At 42.3% G+C, this 20,018-nt stretch overlaps 1 protein-coding gene across 11 annotated transcripts in view; it reads right to left on the bottom strand.

The window, feature by feature from the left end:
- The window catches only part of SIPA1L1 (signal induced proliferation associated 1 like 1), a 433,967-nt gene that overhangs the window by 16,937 nt on the left and 397,012 nt on the right, over positions 1 to 20,018 (bottom strand). For all 11 annotated transcript variants that reach the window (XM_030812823.1, XM_030812861.1, XM_030812855.1 and 8 more), the window contains 3 exons: positions 19,507 to 19,625; positions 14,604 to 15,046; positions 389 to 628 (listed from right to left, as the gene is read on the bottom strand). In XM_030812823.1, coding sequence (XP_030668683.1) covers positions 389 to 628; positions 14,604 to 15,046; positions 19,507 to 19,625 — 802 coding nt within the window. The remainder of the gene's footprint in view (positions 1 to 388; positions 629 to 14,603; positions 15,047 to 19,506; positions 19,626 to 20,018) is intronic.

Raw genomic sequence — 20,018 nt, 5'->3', positions numbered from 1 at the left:
ACTCACTCACTTTGTAATATTCCCTCTGGTGCCTACTGGCCTAGTTAAGAATTACACGGGAAGGCTGTGATTAATATAATCAAAGGGACTAGTATGGTCTTAGCACCAGAGGGGCAATTATTCTGAAGTGTATCCTTCAAACACACTTTTCAAGATCTAAGATTCTCAAATCCTAACATTTTGCAATACATCTTATTTAAGGAATGAGGCAGAGAAATAATTTAAGAAAATATTACTTAGGAAAAAAAAAATAATAATCCCACCAACAGACCAACTCCTGCCAACCCCCTAGCCTGGCCTCTTTTGTTGTAAGAGATCACGCCAAGGTTTTCTATTCTCTGTCCTATTAAAAGCAAGCCACCAGCAAGGGAAGCAAAGTAACTCTTACTTTCTCGTGTCCATAAATCCCACGGAGTTTATGGTTCCTTCGGGTTTTTTCCATCCAATCAGGTACTTGCTAGTAGCGCCCTGGCGAGGGTAAAAACTCCTAGGACCAGAGGAGGAGGAGGAGGAGGAGGAGAAGGATGGTGCGAGCTGTGAGGGGGCGGCTGGATGAAGCTCTTCTTTAGGTGAACTTCGGGCACTGGTGAAAACCACTGGGCTGGCAGAGTGTCGGGAGCTCATGGTACTGAGGAGAAGCAGGGCAAAGACATGTGTATCTCAGGATCATTATGTCAGCTATAAAAGTGTTGTCCGGGGTACGGGTGATGGCTGGGTTGAACAACAGTGGATTTTTCATGAACTATTAACGGCGATGCCTGACTGGCCTTCCTGGCTTTCTCACTATAATTTAAATGGCTGCTCTCAAAGTGACAGATGACCGTTAGGGCTTAGTCTGCACTTTAAAAAGTAAAAATACTTAAGACTGTCAGGGACACTTTCAACTTTTTTCACTTTTTTCACATTGGCACCACTGATGTTTGTCACGGAAGTTTGGCAGTGGCAAGAGACAGAAGAAAGAGAAGTAAAAGGTCTACCGTCTCCACGCCTCTGTCTTGCTTTCCTCACAACTAGGGATTGTGGTGATGCTCTCTAGGACCAAGCTGAGGAGGGGAGAGGAGACTCAATCAGGGCTATGGCTCTTCAGACTCACATCCAAGGCCAAGGGGCACAGTGAGCGCTCCCTCCCCATGGCAGCTGGCATTCCTATTGGCTCTGGAGGCTGCTCGTCAATGTATTTCAAACATCGGTTAAAGATTACAAAACTAGGGCAACATCAGTTAAAGATTACAAAACTAGGGCTGGGCAGGGTGGCTTACACCTGTAATCCCAGCACGTTGGGAGGCTGAGGCTGGTGGATCATCTGAGGTCATGAGTTCGAGACCAGCCTGACCAACATGGTGAAACCCTGTCTCTACTAAAAATACAAAAATTAGCTGGGCATGGTGGTGTGCGCCTGTAATCCCAACTACTTGGGAGGCTGAGGCAGGAGAATCGCTTGAACCCAGGAGGCAGAAGTTGCGGTGAGCCAAGATTGCACCACTGCACTCCAGCCTGGATGACAGAGCGAGACTCCGTCTCAAAAATAAAAAAGATTATAAAACTAAAGTCTGCATGACTGAAGAGTCCAAAACTCAGGGGTTTCAAGAATTCCAGAAGAGAAAAAGGCAAGATTTTCAAAATAAGGGATGAGAGTTTTAGTTGACTGAAACTTATGTTAAAGGTGGAAGGCCTTTAACTGTAGGATTTTCATACTTCCTGCCCAGTGGTCTCACAGGACCACACTATTTGAGCCTTTCTGAGTTCTCCAGCATGGGGTGAGACCAAAGATGGCTGACTCTTGCTACAACAGACTTTCAGTTATTTTTACTTGAGGTTTAATTAACAGTATGTGGTCCCAAAGCCTTCCTCGATGGCACTTTCATTTGTCGAAAACGAATGGTCCTGACCTAAATAAAGTATGGACTCTTGTTAATAATACTGTATCAATATTGACTTGGGGAGGAAGATAACTGAATAGAACCCTCTAACAACTGTCCCTCCACAAGAACACCAAATTGAACAACTATCCACATAAAAAAGCACCTTCATAAGAATCCAAAATCAGGTGAGTGATCACAGTACCTGCTTGTCACATCATATCAAGGGAAAAGAGCCGCTGAAGAGGGTGGGAAAGATGGTCCTGCATTGCCTATGCTCCCTCCCCCACCCCTGGCACCGCAGCTTGGAGAGAGAATCTGTGCACGTCAGGGAGGGAGAGGGTGTGGGACTTTGCATTGGAACTCACTGCTGGCCTGTCACAGCAGAGCACAACACTGAGCAGAATTCTGCTGGCACCCACGGACAGAGCATTTAGACCAGCTCTGGGCCAGAGGGGAATTCTCAGCCAGAGTGGGAGGAAGCTGAGTCCCAGCTGGTTCTGCCACCAGCTGACCAAGGTGGCCTGGGGCCCTGAATACATATGAGTGGCAGTCAGGCCACAGGGACTGCAGTCCTTGAACGAGCCCCAGAGCTGCACTGGTCTAGGAAGAAGTGGACTTGGGGTGCACATGACCCCATGTGACACCAGCCATGGTGGCCAAGGGAGTGCCTACACCACCAGTCCCAGTCCTCCAACTCCAGGCAGGGAAGCCTGGGGAGAGGCTCCTTCCACTTGGGGAAAGGAAAGGAAAGAGTACAGAGGGCTTTGTCTTACATCCTGAGTAGCAGCTCAGCCACAGGAAAATAAAGCAGGCGAAATCCTGAAGCCCTCGATTCCAGAACTTTGCTCCTGAATGGCGTTCCAGACCCACCCAGGGCCAGAACAGAGTCCACTGCCCTGAAGCGAAAGGCCCAGACCCAGCAGGATTCACCACCTGCTGACTAACCAGCCCCTGGGCCTTGAGTAATCATCGGTGGTAGCCAGGCAGCAAGACCCAGTACTGTGCTATCTTCAGGTCTGACCCTGTGCGGTGCCAGCTGTGGTGGCCATGGGAGTGCTTGAATCCCCTTCCCCAACTCTAGGCAACCCACCAGAGAGAGAGACTCCTTCTGAGAGGGAAGAGAGAGAGAGAGACACTGCCTAGCAACCCAGAGAATTCTCCCTTATCTTATCCAAGCGCATCAAGACAGTGCTTCTTGGAGTTGGTGAGTCAAAGCGTTCCTGGACTTAGGGCGCCCCCTAGTGCTGATACATCTACAGTGACCACAAGCTAAGATCACAACAGTCCCATTTGAATACGTGGAAAGCCTTCTCCAGAAGGACCGGTACAAACAAGCCCAGGCTGCCAAGATTGGAATAAATACTTAACTCTTCAATGCTCAGACACTGATGAATGTACACAGGCATCAAGAATATCCAGGAAAACATAACCTCACCAAATGAACCAAATAAAGCATCAGTGACCAATCCCAGAGTGACACAGAATTCAGACAGAGAATTCAAAATACCTGTCCTCGAGCAAGTTCAATAAACTTCAAGATATCACAGAGAAGGAATTCTGAATTCTGTCAAAAATTTAACAAAGAGATCAAAGAGATTGAAATAGTAATTTAAAAACCAAGCAGAATTTCTGGAGTTGAAAAATTCAATTGACAAACTGAAAAATATATCAGTTTCTCAAAAGCGGAATTGATCAAGCAGAAGGAAGAACTAGTGAGCTCAAAGACAGGCTACATGAAAATACAGTCACAGAAGAAAAAAGAATAAAAAATGAAACATGCCTACAAGAGCTAGAAAATAGCCTCAAAAGGGTAAATTTGTTTTTCTTTTTTTTTTTAGACAGAGTCTCCACCCAGGTTGGAGTGCAGTGGCACTATCCTGGCTCACTGCAACCTCCGCTCCCAGGTTTTCTGCTTCAGCCTCCCAAGTAGCTGTGATTACAGGCACCTGCCACCATGCCTGGCTAATTTTTGTATTTTTAGTAGAGACAGAGTTTCACCCTGTTGGCCAGGATGGTCTCAAACTCCTGACCTCAAGTGATCTGCCAGCCTTGGCCTCCCAAAGTGCTAGGATTGACTACAGGTGTGAGCCACCATGCCCATCCTGTCAAAAGGGTAAATCTAAGAATTACTGGCCCTAAAGAGGACGTAGAGAGAGAAGGAGATAGGGGCACAAAGTTTATTCAAAAGAATAATGAACATTTCCAAACCTGGAGAAAGATATAAATATCCAGGTACAAGAAGGTCACAGAACTCGAAAAAGATCCCACCCAAATAAGACTACTTCAAGGCATATATTAATCAAACTCTCAAAGGTCAAGGATAAAGAAAGGATATCTGAAAGTAGCAAGAAAAAAGAAGCAAATAAAAGGGAGCTCCAATACATCTGGCAGCAAACTTCTTGGTGGAAACCCTACAGGCCCACAGAGTGTGGGATAACATATTTAAAGTGCTGAAGGAATATTGATTCTCAAGCTATAATAAATGTACTACACTAATGTAAGATGATGCCAACAGGGGAATCTTGGTGAGGGGTTTATGGGAACTCTATCTTTGCAACTTTTCTGTAAATCTGAAGCTATTTTGATATTAAAAAGTCCCACAATAAGCCAGGTGCAGTGTCTCAGGTCTGTAATCCCAGCACTTTGGGGGCCGGGGCGGGCAGATCACCTGAGGTCAGGAATTTGAGACCAGCCTGGCCAACATGATGAAACCCTGTCTCTACTAAAAACACAAAAATAGCTGGGTGTGGTGGCACACACCTGTAGTCCCAGCTACTTGGGAGGCTAAGCCCAGAGAATTCTTTGAACCCGGGAGGCGGAAGTTGCAGTGAGCCTAGATCAATAAACACTGGTGCTCAACATCATCAGTTACTAGGAAAATGCAAATTAAAACCACAATGAAGGATCACTACACGCCTACCAGAATGGCTACATTAAAAAGACTTATAATATCAAGTGCCAGAAAGGATGTGAAGCACTAGAGCTCTCATACACTGCTGGTGGGAGTGCTACTTGTTACGACCACTTTGGAAAACTAGTTCAGAGACTCTACTAACTTGAACATATGTATATTCTTGACATGGATATCGCATTCCAAGAAACTCAAAAGAAACATATATGTATGTGTACCAAAGGACATGTACAAGATTTCTTAATATCAGCTGGGTGCAGTGGCTCACACCTGTAATGCCAGCATTTTGGGAGGCTGAGGCGGGCAGATTACTTGAGCTCAGGAGTTTGAGACCAGCCTGGGCAATATGGCGAAACCCTGTTTCCATAAAAAATAAAAAAATTAGCCAGGTGTGGTGGCGTGTGCCTGTAAACCCAGCTACTTGGGGGCCTGAGGTGGGAGGATTGCTTGAGCTCAGGAGGTTGAGGCTGCAGTGAGCCAAGTTCACACCACTATACTCCAGCCTGGGTGACAAAATGAGACTCTATCTCAAAAAAATAAAAAGAAGAGGGGGAAAAAAAAAAGCCAAGATTCTGAATATCCAAAATTGGAAACAATCCAAATGTTTATCAACAGTACAGTGGATAAATGAGCTGCTATATTCTCACACTGTAACTATAACATAGCAATGGAGATAAGCTAATGTTACCTGCAACACATGGATAAATCTTAGCAACATAATGTTGACTTAAAGACACAGGACACAAATTAATGCAGATAGTATGATTCCATTTATATAAAGTCCCGAAACAGACAAAATAAGGCTATGATTTTCTTAATTTTTGTTTTTGTTTTTGAGACAGGGTCTTGCTCCGTTGCTCAGGCTAGAGTGTAGTGGTGCAATCACAGCTCACTATAGCCTCAGCCTCCTGGGCTTAAGCGATCCTTCCACCTTAGCCCAAGTAGCCAGGACTACAAGTGCACACTGCCACACCTGGCTTTCACGTGTATTCTTAAAAGGATAAATGGTTGTTAAATAAGATCAACCCCGATTCCTGGTTTTATCTATGAACACAATGGGCTGACACTAGCTCCCAGGTGTGAAATGCCAGTGCACTTCTTTTCACTAGTGGTTATAATTGAGACAGCCCCACTTAATTGATTAGATTTAGGCACAAAGGTAGGAGAGAAACAAATGAACAATTCACTGGTATGGCTTTCTTCTTTAATGCACACAACTCACAGCATGAAGTTGCGCACTTTAGTACACACAGCCTCTAATTCAGTGGGCCTGTGAGCATCACCTGGGAGCTCTCCCAAGGCATACTTTCTTGTGTCCCAATCCTAGATATTTAATTTAGTAAAGGAGGAATGATGCCTGGAAGATTAGGTAAAATGTCCGCCAAGTGTTCACACCAGCTGAGGCCTACTGCTTACTCACATCCAGTTGAATTATACACATTGTTATGACGGTCAAAATCCAGTTCCATATTGTCTAGGTGAAGAAGGTGAAGTCGTGGCAGCAGTGTTTCTCAAGCCACAGAAAGTGGCCACCTGTAGGTACTGATGTAACTGGGGAATCCTGGGCTTGTGTTAGATCTTCCAGAGCCCCAGAAATCTGTATTTTAACACATTTCCAAAGTATTCTCATGTTTTTTTGGGTTGAAGAAATACTGCATTAGCCCCTCAACTCCTCCCAGTCTAAAATGAGTCTGTCTCTGGGCACAGCTGTGGGTGGCTCCTTGCAGCTGACCAACCCACTGGCCTGAGACTGCGTCAAGGGATGTGCACCCATACACTTCACCTAAGAATCTCTGAAGTAGATTAAATTACAACACAACTACCATGAAGCTATCAGCTTCATACTTTTTAAGGGGAGCTGTGTGGCTGGGCTCTTTCATTATCCTGGAAATTTCATATTAATTTAATAGGCTGCAATTTCATTTTACTCACAGAGAGTTAAATCTCGTCATAGGAATTACGTAAGAAGGGAACGAACCAATAATATCTAACAAAAGGAAAAGAGCATTAGATAGAACAGGAAATAATAACTGCACTTTTATCTGTTACTTTTATCAATGTATAAGAAGTGAGTTTAACTGAGTATGGCCAAATTGGAATCACTAGAAATTTACTCAAGGTGTCTCTAAATTCTACATGAAGAAACTAGTAACTTTAATTTTTCTATAAGCTATAGGGCATTTCTCCTTTCCTAAAAAGGAACAACCTTAGATTCTGTCTAGCCATGTCAGGATGTTAATTTTGAAAAGGAAGAGAGGATACACAAGTACATGATACCCCATATAAAAGAGGCCGGGTACAGTGGCTCACACCTGTAATCCCAGCACTTTGGGAGGCTGAGGTGGGTGGATCACCAGGTCAGGAAATCGAGACCATCCTGGCCAACAAGGTGAAACCCCGTCTCTACTAAAATAAAAGAAATTAGCCGGGCATGATGGCATGCACCTGTAGTCCCAGCTACTCGGGAGGCTGAGGCAAGGGAATCACTTGAACCTGGGAGGCAGAGGCTGCAGTGAGCCAAGATCGTGCTACTGCACTCCAGCCTGGCAACAGAGCGAGACTGTTTCAAAAAGAAGAAAAGAAAAGAAGAGAGGCAATGAGGTCACCGAGGATCTGGGACAGCCTGCATCTGTCCAAACTTCTCATCTTGACCTGATGCTCAAATGAAACCATGGACCACATGTACAGCAACTTGGTGATTTCACATTCCCAGCTGTGGTGGGGCTTTATAGGAGGGGATACCAGATGACCAATCTGCAAAAAAGATGCTACTCTCAGCGGGTGCTGCTTTACAAGGAGGACCTACATCTATTTGCTGACTTTGCCAAGCAATGAGCCACACAGGATTGGGAAGCCTGAATGTCATCGATCAAGGCCCAGAGTGCTGAACCTATGAGGCCTGGGGAGACTGCTGTGAATTCCTGCATCGTCACTGAGATCATCGTATCCTGTGAAAAACATCTGCCAGCCACTGTCTATGCTGTAGAAAGCTGCTGATGGGAAAACTTGGAGTCATCTACTATTTAAGCATGGCAAGGGGGTTTTAGAGAAGCTTGGCCTGCTGAAGATGATATTTTCAGGAAGCAGAGAGCAGCAATTAGTCACCTGTCAAATGGCTGTGGCAAAATCTGGGCAATGGCTGAATGCTGGTCTAATACCAAGGGGAGGAGAGCTGATCAGGTTTCCTGTGATTGCTTGTACAAATAACAAGCCTTTGGGTGACAGATAATGTGGAGGATAATGATTAAGGAGAGCTCCTCCCACTGTGTTCAGCACTAGCCAATTCTGTACTCTATCCAACAGAGTACAGTATGGAACACAATTTAGAAGACACTAATTCCAAAGGACTGGGGGGGAAAACAAGCAAGTGAAGTAGGGATGATTAAGTTGACAAAGAAGATATCCAAGTGACTGCAGTAAAGAAAAATTGTCCATCTATAAAAGGCAGATATTAAACAGTATAATAAGGGCATATTAATACATACAGCATAGGGAAATCAGTGGCTAGCTATATGCAGCAGCAGAAGCCTCAGGGATCACCGTGGACCACAAGGTGAAAAGCCTGTAATGCTAAGCTATTTAATAAGGAGCTAACAAGGTGTCTATGAACATTATCATTTTATTGGGCATAGCTGAGAAGAGTGTCATGTCCAGGTTTTGCATCTAAAAAGGATAAAGAAAACAAAGCCGGAAGCTTGAGAAGAGAAAATACGATTATAGGATGAAACACACAAAGTGTAGTTATAAGAGCTGTGGGAGATACTTGCTTGTTAAAAGAAAAGTCACTAGAAAATTGTTAAGGCAGGTGATGAAGAGCTTACAAAAGGAAATGACAAAAAACCTTTGGTCTTAAAATGACATTTACAGTTTGCAATACATTTGATAATCTTTTTTATTTTCAACAAACATATACAAACAGCCATTTAGTATGTGGAACAGGACTTTGGTTTGGTGGTACTAGGCTATGCTAATGTGTATGACATGGCACATTACCAGCTGCAGGCTTAGTTTCTGACCTGCTACTTAGTTAGCCACTTAGTTTCTGACCTGCTGTCTATTGTGTAGAATCTGAACAAGCTGACTGCTGAAATGCAGTTTGCTGGCCAGTGAACTGAAAGATGCAATAGTAAGCCATCTTCATTTGTCACCATGTGCTTGTATCTGTTTAATTTGTATACCTTAAAATCCTATGGTGTATTCCATGGCCAATATGACATCTCCTAGATTACAGATGAGGGACAAGCCAGGTGAAATGGTACAACTGGCCACAGGCCACATAGCTGATCAATGGTAGAACTGAGACTTGAACCAGGGTCTCAGGCTCCAAATCTATTTTCCCTATGTTCCTCTCTCAACTTGCCTGGGGATAGAGAGCTATACCAAATTTCCCTTCTTTTTTTGCAAATGACCACGTTATAGTCAATACTTTATATCCAATAACTAGGTTAAGGCAAGCAGGGCCAACACATGTTCTCAGAATCTTAGACGTCAAAAATCTTCATGTTTAGAAAACACTCAGCTCATAAAAAAACATTTATTCTTTCTTAATTGTGTATTTGAGCTGTAGCTAGAGGAATGGAATTAAATATTGAAAAGGGAGAGGACTTATTATATACTGAAATTATTTAGAAAAGTTGTGTGGGCCAGGCTCAGTGGCTCATGCTGGTAATTCCTGCACTTTGGGAGGCTAAGGTGAGAGGACTGCTTGAGCACAGGAGTATGAGACCAGCCTGGGCAACATGATGAGACCCTGTCTCTACAAAAATATTAAAAATTAGCTTAGCATGGTGGTGCATGCCTGTAGTCCCACATACTCAGGAGGCTGAGGTGGGAGGATCACTTGAGCCCAGAAGGTTGAGGCCATAGTGAGCTGCGGGGCCACCACTGAACTCTAGCCTGAGTGACAGAATGAGAGACCCTGTCTTTAAAAAAAAAAAAAAAAAGAGAGAAAAGCTGTGAAATCTCTTGAGATTATTTTCTTTCCTTCCCCCCCCCACCCCACCCAATAAAGCAATTATATGAATTCTCATCCTGGTAGAATGCTTTACATATGACAAAGAATGGACTCTCTGCCCTTTCTGAATTCCTTTTGGCCTTATGATTTAATGACACTTGAAGAATTTGGGCTTGCTACATCAACTGAATGAACGGATTAGTTGCTTCATAGAACAAAGCAAAAAAATGTTTTGTTGGTGAGATCTGCATCAAGCATTTGTGGCTTGACAGAGGGCTCATTTTCTCAAGGTTCACTTGAAATTTCTTCCTCAGTGGTTCTATTTTTCAGTCTTTGAGGTTACTAAAAGTAACTGGTTCTGGATAAAATAACCACCCACCCCCAAAAGCTGGAAGAGGTGTGGCAAGATCGCTTAGGCCAGATCACCTGGAGTTCTGCCATGTAACAGCAAGATATAACAAAATTGTGAATGTTCATTGTGTGAGGTGACACAAAGCAAAAATTGCCAATTAAAATGATCCATACCCACAATCTAGGCTAAGGCAAATAGAGTCAACCACATCTCTTAAGAGAAGTTCTGGTTTTGTTATTTTAGAGGTTGAACTTTCAAATTCTGAGTTAGTCCACAATATTTAGAAAAATAACATTCTCATCTTAAGGAAAAAATATAAAAGAGAGGCAATTAATTGTTAGTAACTAAAAAAAAAAAAAAAAAATTTCCAGGCAGAAAAGATTTAGAGAAGGAAATGTTACAGATAAAGACAACTGAGTAACTTCTAAACAAAGATGGAAGGCATATTTCTCACATACATAGGATGCCAATGAGGGTGCAGAGAACAAAATTTAAACACCAGGGCATACACAGAGGCACACAGACAGCCCAGTGTGCCAGAGTAGCCTGAGGCAGTCCTAATGTTCAATGTAAACCACACATAAGAAGCCTTTCTTTTCCTCAGCTCTCAAGAAACATACAGCTTTTGTGGCATGAACAGTTAACTTATTAGATCAACCAGAAAAACCATATTCATGAAATTGAACTGTGTTGACAACTGTGGGCAGGCATTTTTCTTGGTCTTTAACCAGTTCTTCCAGTGATAATGTCAGACACTGACCAACATATATCTAGATCCTGACTGATATTTGCCTATAAGCTGTTCTAAAGTTCTTCCTTGTCATACTTCGTAGAGTTTAAAAACTTTTATGTAGACATGACAGTTTACTAAGACTTCATGCTACACAAAGACTATGTACGCGCTCATACCTATACCTATAAGCACTGCAGCTCTGTGCAAATACTGATGCATCCGTACAATAACCTTCAAAATAGTCGTTTTCTAAGAGCCAGGAGTTGAGGATTTATGTAACTTTTGAACTGGTTTGAGTCATCAGGCAAAAAACATAAAGAAAAGTCATTCTTTCTTTTTTTTGAGACAGTGGCTCGCTATGTTGCCCAGATTGACCTCTAACTCCTGGGCACAAATGATCCTCCTGCCTCAGCCTCCTGAGCAGCTGGGACTATAGGCCCATGTCACTGTGCCCAGCTAGTTATTCCTATTTGCTCATTGGCATGTACTGAGTATCAATCTATTATGTTCATGTTGGCGTGGCCTATGCAAATATACTTAGGATGAACATACTGGGTGAAAAATCCTCTTGTACTGACTGGATGGCAGTAAAAAGGTATATGTGGATCACATAAGTGGGTACTAATTGGCTACAGGTGTCTGAGGGGGCCTTAGGGAAGCAAGAGGAAGGAGACCTGGAGAATGGCTGGCTAACAACCGTGGACACCAAAACAAGTCAGGTCAATCAGTTACAGAAGAGATGTCTATGTGCAGGCATGATGTAGGGTTTTTAGCTTTCTCATGTGTGGTCTTAAATAACTGAGGAGGTCCTTGATTGCCAAACACACTGGCACTGCCTACTGCCAAGGCCAGAACCCTAAGAAGAAAATGAATGCTGCTGGTAAGAATGTCCTTAAATTACTACTATCTTCACCTCTCCTAGGCTTACCACTAATCATTTTTTTTTTCAGTGGTTCATTTTAAGATCTGAAAGTGAAACAGCCATTACCAAAAAATAAAATACAACAAATTTTCTCCCTAAATTTCCAAGCTTCATAAATATACACATATATTCTAGGGAACAATAATTTAGAGCAATTAATGGACGTTTTTAGTTATAGAAAGTTATCAGTATGTGTGGCTTCTTTTAATGACATTCAAATATAGCAACTCTATGTAATTACCAACCTGTATCAATGTAGCTCTCATGAGGAGCTACAAAAGATCTGCGTGATCATCAAGAGGGAGACTAGAGGACAGAGGAGGTAGGAATGGAGCCCAGCCAGAAAGATGCAGTGAAACTTAATCACTATAATTTAGACTTTGTTACTGAGTCCCAGGTACAAGCTCTTTAAAGCACTGTCAAGATATCTCTACATTAATTGCTGTTCCTTTCTTCTGAGGACACAAACACTCTAATTTGCTGTGATTTTAGTTTTTCTATAGCAATGTGCATTTGGTGGCTAAGTCCCCTTTCCTCCAGAAAAGGCAGGCTGCTAAAACTCTGATTATCCAACTCACTCTGCCAAGATCAACATACCAAAGTCTCAAAACATCCCTACTTACCAGAGTCTAGAAATGAATGTGACTCAAATGAGTGGGTGAGAAGCTCTGCCACCCTCCCTGAATGGCCACATTCTTCCCTTCTCTAGTAAGTCTGACTTTCAATAGGAGAGTTATTTCTAAAGGATGATTTCAATGATTCTGCATTCTTCCAGTTAGAAGCAGAAAATTTAGATAATCCTTTGAGGCCTTCAGGCAGCTCCAGTCAGCACATTCAGATAATGCAAACCCAGGTGCTTTTTTCAGGGAGCTTTGTTGATCCCCTGGGATTTGTTAGATAATGGCACAGCCGCACATTCTGTGCTTTGGTTTCAGGGGCCCAGCTCTTTCCAATCTCACTCCATGGTGATGCCATTTGAGACAAGATCTCTATAACCAACTTTCTTCGGCCATCACATTGGACCAGAGAAATATTTTCAGATGGAAGACATTCTTAAAAAAAGGCATCCTCCTTTCAAAATGACAAATTGAAAACCAAAGAAATAGGAGTCAAACTAAACTTAAAAACCAGAGAGAAACTATTCAGATCTGCAAAATGTTCTAAGTCAGTTGCACAGTCTACTGAGATGGGGATGTGCCAAGAACAGCCAGCGAGTGTCATCATTCTGTTTTGTGTGATTCTGTCTATATGGTTGCGGCATCTGATGCCCACTTCCTGTTCTACTTTGGCAAACACGTCTCTTCCACCATTTGAATCAAACAATCTACTTTCTAAATTGTGGAACGGAATACATAGTACTCAAGAATACTGAGACTACTTTCCCAATTTCATTTTGCTTGGAAGCCATGGAGTTTCCAGACCTATCACCATCATTTTGAGATCTGCAATGTGGTAGCAGTAAACAGAAACAAAACTCGTGAAAGGCTTCATACCATGGGGCCTGACATTTTAAATGAAGGGAAGCTCAATGATAAGTAACAATAGAGACTCCATGAGAAAACAGAATACTTAGCTGGTCAAGTGAAAGCAATCCAAATTAAGTAGAGGATGTCCTCTCTCCTTAAGGTTATCTGGGGTTTACTGACAGATTATGTGCCTTTCCATTTGAAAAATAAAAACTAAATTAAGCCTCTCTATTATTTTTCTATCTTTTTTTTTTTTTGAGACAGAGCCTCACTCTGTTGCCCAGGCAAGAGTGCAGTTGCGTGATCTTGGCTCACCGCAACCTCTGCCTCCTGGGTTGAAGCAATTCTCCCGCCTCAGCCTCCCAAGTAGCTGGGATTACAGGTGCCCGCCATGATGCCCAGCTAATTTCTGTACTCTTAGTAGAGATGGGGTTTCACCATGTTGGCCAAGCTGGTCTCAAACTCCTGACCTCAAGTGATCTGCCCACCTCGGCCTCCCAAAGCGCTGGGATTACAGGCATAAGCCACCACGCCCAGCCTCTACTATTTTTCTTGAGGTCATAATCATAGGAGACCCAGAAGATAACAAGGTTAGATCCTCTCACACATTGATCAATGACTGACAACAATCGAAGATAAAAGGAGAAACCACACAGAGATCAACAGGCCTAAAAAGACAGTGATGGGATGCTTCTTCCCTATATGGATCTTGTCACATTTGGGATTTTAGGCTCCAATCAAGAGGAAACGACAAATAGTATTTATTTTACCTAGAGGTGTGATCTCCAAGGATACAGGGGAATGTGTACTTTCCTATTCTGAAAGGTGTGTCTAATTTTAGCTACACGTTTCTGTTGGACATCCCCCACTCTCAACCCATCGCTGCCAGGAGCCAATTACTGAAAAAAAGTTACCATGTACATATCAGGTAAGTGAGGTTCTCGGCTTGAGAGGCACATAAAGGACGTGCTTGGCATCGCAAACGATGCTCTGTTACTCAGAAAAGACCCCTTTCTTTTAAAAATATGGTCAATACTTAAAAATATAGTCTTCAAAAGCTTGTCCCAGTATATATTCCCTATCACTCACCGAAAGCCAACATTACAAAATTACAAATTTCCTCTCAAATTGTGGTAGCCAGGAACATTATTTTAAAAATCAAACCCAACTTTAAAAAGAATAAATCTGCAAAATTTTCTCACAGTTTAAAATAATGCACTAAAATTGTAGGATTAAAGTATTTTGAAGGCAAATAAAAGGCATTAAACATATAAAAATAATTGTCACTGCAGAAAAACCTCCTTTCCTTATACACTATTGAGCAAAGTAAAGTGGGCTGAGGCCAGGGAACTGGGCTTAGGTCTGGGCTGGGAATCAGAGAGACAGCGGGGAAGGGTGGTTACCTTGTGTGGGAAGCAGCATCGTTTATACTGAAGGTGCTGTTCTCCCTTGTCAGAGGGCTCGAGCTGGCTTGGCTCTTGCTGTGTATGTCTAAGCTCAGGGAAGACTCTGTTTTCCGGTCCAGGCCGTGGCTCTCTGTCTCCAAAGTCCGATCTGCCATGGAGATTACTTCACTGGAGCTGTGCCATAGGGGTGCCACTTTCTCCTTGCCTGGCCCTGAGCGAGGTGACGATGTGGCAGCCCCCAGCGAGGCGGTGCTGCCGTGGCTGGGGCCATAAGAGGTGGTGTCAATGCCACTGTCAGCGGAGGTGCCTTGCAGATAGTTATAGCTGTTGAGTTCGGATTCTGTGCGGTCCCCATCGTACCACTTCTCATCACTATGGGCACTCGACGCATTGCTGGAGAGAGTATTGCTACTGGAGTGGCTCGAGTAGTGGCTATCAGACTGCAAGAGAAGCAAGATTTATTTGAGTGCAAAGTTTTGCTTCCTGAACAAGAGCATAACAGAAATGACACTGTGATTAATTTCTAGTTATAGGGCTCTGAAGGCCTAAAAGTTCCAATAATGACTAGTCACAGTAAGACAGGGTACCTATGTCACTATGGTCCATTCAGAAGTATCCATGGTAAAGAGTACTAGAAATGTGTTTTTTTTAAATCTATTTTTCATTATTTGATTTATGCTAAAGTATCAATACTATTGAGATTATTTTAGTGAGGAAGAAATTTAAATTGTCATTAAAAGTTTTAATATTCAAAAGAGAAACGAAATGACATTTCCAAAGGGATTATAATTAGAAAGCACATTAATTCTAAAAGCCCTATTTGTTCAGAGTAAATAGAAGGCTGAATATAAGACTTATGCCTAGAGAGAGCTCCTTCCCCAATTAGCATCTGTTTAGGAGACAGTCTTCTAAGACATGCTTTGAGGTGAAATTTATACAGTGGTACCAAGGTAATTCAACGGGGAAAAAATTACGTTTATCATGAAATGATGGTGAGACAACGGAATATTCACATGCAAAAAAGAATAAAGTTGGAACTGCGGCAGTGGCTCACACCTATAGTCCCAGCACTTTGGGAGGCCAGGGCAGGTGGATTGCTTCAGCTCAGGAGTTCAAGACCAGTCTGGGTAACACAGCAAAACCCCATTTCTACAAAAAATACAAAAATTAGCCAGGTGTGGTGGTGCGTGCCTATAGTCCCAGTTATACAGGAGGCTGAGGTGGGAGGATCGCTTGAGCCCAGGAGGTTGAGGCTACAGTGAGCCGAGATTGTGCCACTGCACTGCATTCCAGCCTTGGTGACAGAGTGATACCTTGTGTCAAAAAAAAAAAAAGAAAGAATAAAGTTGGATCCTTACCATATAGAAAAATAAACTCACAAATGATCAAAGATCTAAATGTAAAAGCTAAAACTATAAAGCCCTTACAAGAAAACATACGTGTAAGTCTTCAGGACCTCCAGTTATAAAATGGCTTCTTAGCTATGACAACAAAAGCATATGAAACAAAATAAAAAAATAAACTAGACTTCATAAAAATTTAAAACTTTTGTGCTTCAAATAACCCAATTAAACAATGGGCAAATGATTTGAATAGACATTTCTCCAAAAAAAAAAAAAAAAAAAAAAAAAAAAACCACCAAAAAACAAATGTCCAACATGCACATCAAAAGACATTCAATACCATTAGTTATTAGGGAAATACAAATCAAAACCACGAGATGCCACTTTGGCTATAATAAAAAAGGCAGATGATAATGAATGTTGGCAATGTTGGGTATATAAAATGGAGTGGTAACTATGGAAAAACAGCTGCGATTCTACGTTGGTATATATCAAAGAGAAATAAAAATGCATGTTTCATTGTACATGGATGCTTACAGCCAATTTATTCATAATAGTCAAAGAGTAAAACAAACAAAAAATCCAAGTGTCCATCAACTAATACATGGATTAAAAAATAGGGTATATCCATAAAATGGAATATTATTCAGCTATGAAAGGGAATAAATGATTCATGCTACAACATGGATGAATCTTGGGAACATAATCAGCAAAAGAAGCCAGGCTCAAAAGACCACATATTGTATAATTTCATTTGTATGAAATGTCCAGAGTAGGCAAATCCAGAGAGAGAAACTGGTGACCGTCTAGGTCTCCCAGGGGATGACAAGCAGTCGGTGGTGGTGATTAAAATGCCCAGGAATCAGGCGGTGCTGGCTGCATAACTCTGTGAATATGCTGCTAAAACCCACTCAATTGTATATTTTAAATGGGTAAATACTGTGGTATGTGAATTATATCTCAATTTAAAAAGCATATAGAACTCTTTCCATGCGTTGGCTTAGATGCTTAGAAAGAACATTTTATAAAGTTTCCCAAAGAAATACGAATTTAAAAGATATCTCAATAACATAATATTTTAAATTAGAGTGAGGCGGGAAGTCCAGATGAATGCTAGAGATTAAGAGAAAAGAGAGAAGGAACTGTGTGTGTGTGTGTGTGTGTGTGTCTGTGTCTTTTGATGGAGAAGGAGCAGGCTCTTCATTGGCTAAGGGGAGGGGCAGGAGTAGGACATGCCAGTTTCTTTTTTTTTTTTTGACAGAGTCTTGATCTGTCACCCAGGCTGAAGTGCAGTGGCATGATCTCAGCTCACTGCAACCTCTGCCTCCCAGGTTCAAGCGGCTCTCCTGTCTCAGCCTCCAGAGTAGCTGGGACTACAGGTGTGTGCCATCGCACCTGGCTAATTTCTTGTATTTTTAGTAGAGATGGTTTCATCATATTGGCCAAGCTCGTCTCAAACTCCTGACCTCAAGCAATCCACCTGCCTCGGCATTCCAAAATGCTAAGATTACAGGTGTGAGCCACCGTACCCAGCCACCAGTTTCATCTCAAAGTGAAACATCTCTTCCCCTTGAAAAAAGAATCAATCCCAGTTACTTTACTGGTGTTACTCTAGTTTTTTTTTTTTTTTTTTTTTTTTTGAGAGAGAGTCTTGCTCTATCGCCCAGGCTGGAGTGCAGTGGCGCAATCTCGACTCACTACAAGCTCCGCCTCCCGGGCTCACGCCATTCTCCTGCCTCAGCCTCTCCTAGTAGCTGGGACTACAGGCGCCCGCCACCACGGCCGGCTAATTTTTTGTATTTTTAGTAGAGACGGGGTTTCACCGTGGTCTCGATCTCCTGACCTCGTGATCCGCCCGCCTCGGCCTCCCAAAGTGCTGGGATTACAAGCGTGAGCCACCGCGCCCGGCCTCTAGTTTTTCTCAATAACAACTTACTAAGTGCTGTAATAAAGCTATTTATTCTTTTTTTTTTTTATTATACTTTAGGGTTTTAGGGTACATGTGCACAATGTGCAGGTTTGTTACATATGTATCCATGTGCCATGTTGTTTTGCTGCACCCATTAACTCGTCATTTAGCATTAGGTATATCTCCTAATGCTGTCCCTCCCCCCTCCCCCACCCCACAACAGTCCCCAGAGTGTGATGTTCCCCTTCCTGTGTCCATGTGTTCTCATTGTTCAATTCCCACCTATGAGTGAGAACATGCGGTGTTTGGTTTTTTGTCCTTGTGATAGTTTACTGAGAATGATGTTTTCCAGTTTCATCCATGTCCCTACAAAGGACAGAACTTCTTTAGCTCCAGACCCGTGCTGTGAAATCTGGTGACCCTTAGTCATGTGTGGCTATTGAGTACTTTTAACATGCTGGTTTGAATTGAGATGTATCAAGAGTGTAAAGTATATAATCCATTTCTACAGAAACATAATGGGAACCATATATGTAATTTTAAATTTTCTAGTAAAAAGTAGGAAAGAAACATGTGAAATTAATTTTAATAATATATTTTATCTAGCCCAACGTGCCCAAAATATTATTTTACCATGTAATCAGTATAAAAATTATTAATGAGGGAGGGGAAATTTATACATCAATTGGGATAATCTATCATTTACAAGTAGATTTGTGACAATATCACATTGTCACAACTTGCCTCAGTAAATATTTTCCTCATAGAAAGGTTTTCCTCAGTAAATCTTTCTCTTCAGAGAAAAGCGCAGGGCACGCTAACTCTCCCTTGTTTTTTTTAGCTTCAATATTCATTTTTCTATAGCAAAACTTACATGCATCTCTCACTTAAAGTTCTCTGGGCATCTTCCATAGTGAACTAGTAAGCATGAACTACAATATTTCCTCATTCTATAGAAATGACGTGAATATAAACATACACATTCCAGTGAACAGACACACCCAGGAAATCAACTGCATGGGGAGGGTGTCCCATCCCAATAGTGGTATCAGGGAAGAAGAGTGGAGAAAAAAGTAAGAGGGGGGTTGGAGAATGATAACCTCATATTCCCAATTTTACTGTAAGTGAGAAGGAATTGTGTATTACTATGGTGAAAGGATGAAATGTGTATGGCTATGAAAGATAAGAGAAGTGGTAGAGGAGGCATAGGGGAAGCTGTCTGTCTCCTACACCTCCTCTACTGCAGCAGAATCAAAGATATGGTTGGAGCATCAGTCCTGCTGGAGTCCTCTCATGGCTGGAGCAGGACTGACGCTCCAACCACATCTCATGCTTGCAATTGTGTAAGCAAATAAAATCAACTTCTAACACATTTCCACTCCTAACATTTCAGGATTGTTAGTGACTAAATCAGATGACCAGACCTGTGGGGATGGCAGAAGCACAGCAATGAGGAGTTACAATTTATCTCAAAGCAATCTAAAGGCCATGGCAGCAGAAACTGCAAGGCCATGGCAGCGAACGGCCACCCTTTGCCAGAATGATTTCCTCTTTGGCCATGCAGAGGAAAGAGCAGAGCATTTTCATAGTGCAAGGAAGGTACACTGCTAGGAATCTTAATACTTTTTTAAGTTTATAGTTAACTTACATGCCCTTGTTTGTTTGGAGACAAATGAACCACTGGATCCTGCCGCATTAATCTCCCACTGGGGCTCTCTCGGAAAGCTGGCAGTACCTTTGATACTGCTGGGAGATGGCATGTTGGCTCTGGAATACAGCATAGGACATTATGGTGCAGGCACTAAGCAGAAACAAGCACATGGTGACAAATGAAGATGGCTTGCCATTGCATCTTTCAGTTCACTGACCAGCAAACTCTGCATTTCAGCAGTAAGCTTGTTAAGAGTCTATATGATAGACAGCAGGTCAGAAACTTAAGTGGCTGATGGATAAAGCTTGCAGCTGGTGACAACTTGTCACATCATACACATTAGCATAGCCAAGTACCACCAAACCAAAGGCCATGAACAATGCAGCGAAGTTCAGAATCAACTTTTGGTTTGGGGGATAAATTTAGATTATATGAATTAAATTTATGAAATTCATTCATTGCCAAGTGTGGCTAACCTAGCTTGGTCTACATTACCTAAACAGGCATGG

Source organism: Nomascus leucogenys, chromosome 1a, assembly GCF_006542625.1.
Source record: "Nomascus leucogenys isolate Asia chromosome 1a, Asia_NLE_v1, whole genome shotgun sequence".
Taxonomy (NCBI): Eukaryota; Metazoa; Chordata; class Mammalia; order Primates; family Hylobatidae; genus Nomascus; species Nomascus leucogenys.
Note: the sequence above shows the minus strand (reverse complement) of the source record. Positions and strands in the feature narration are given on the sequence as shown.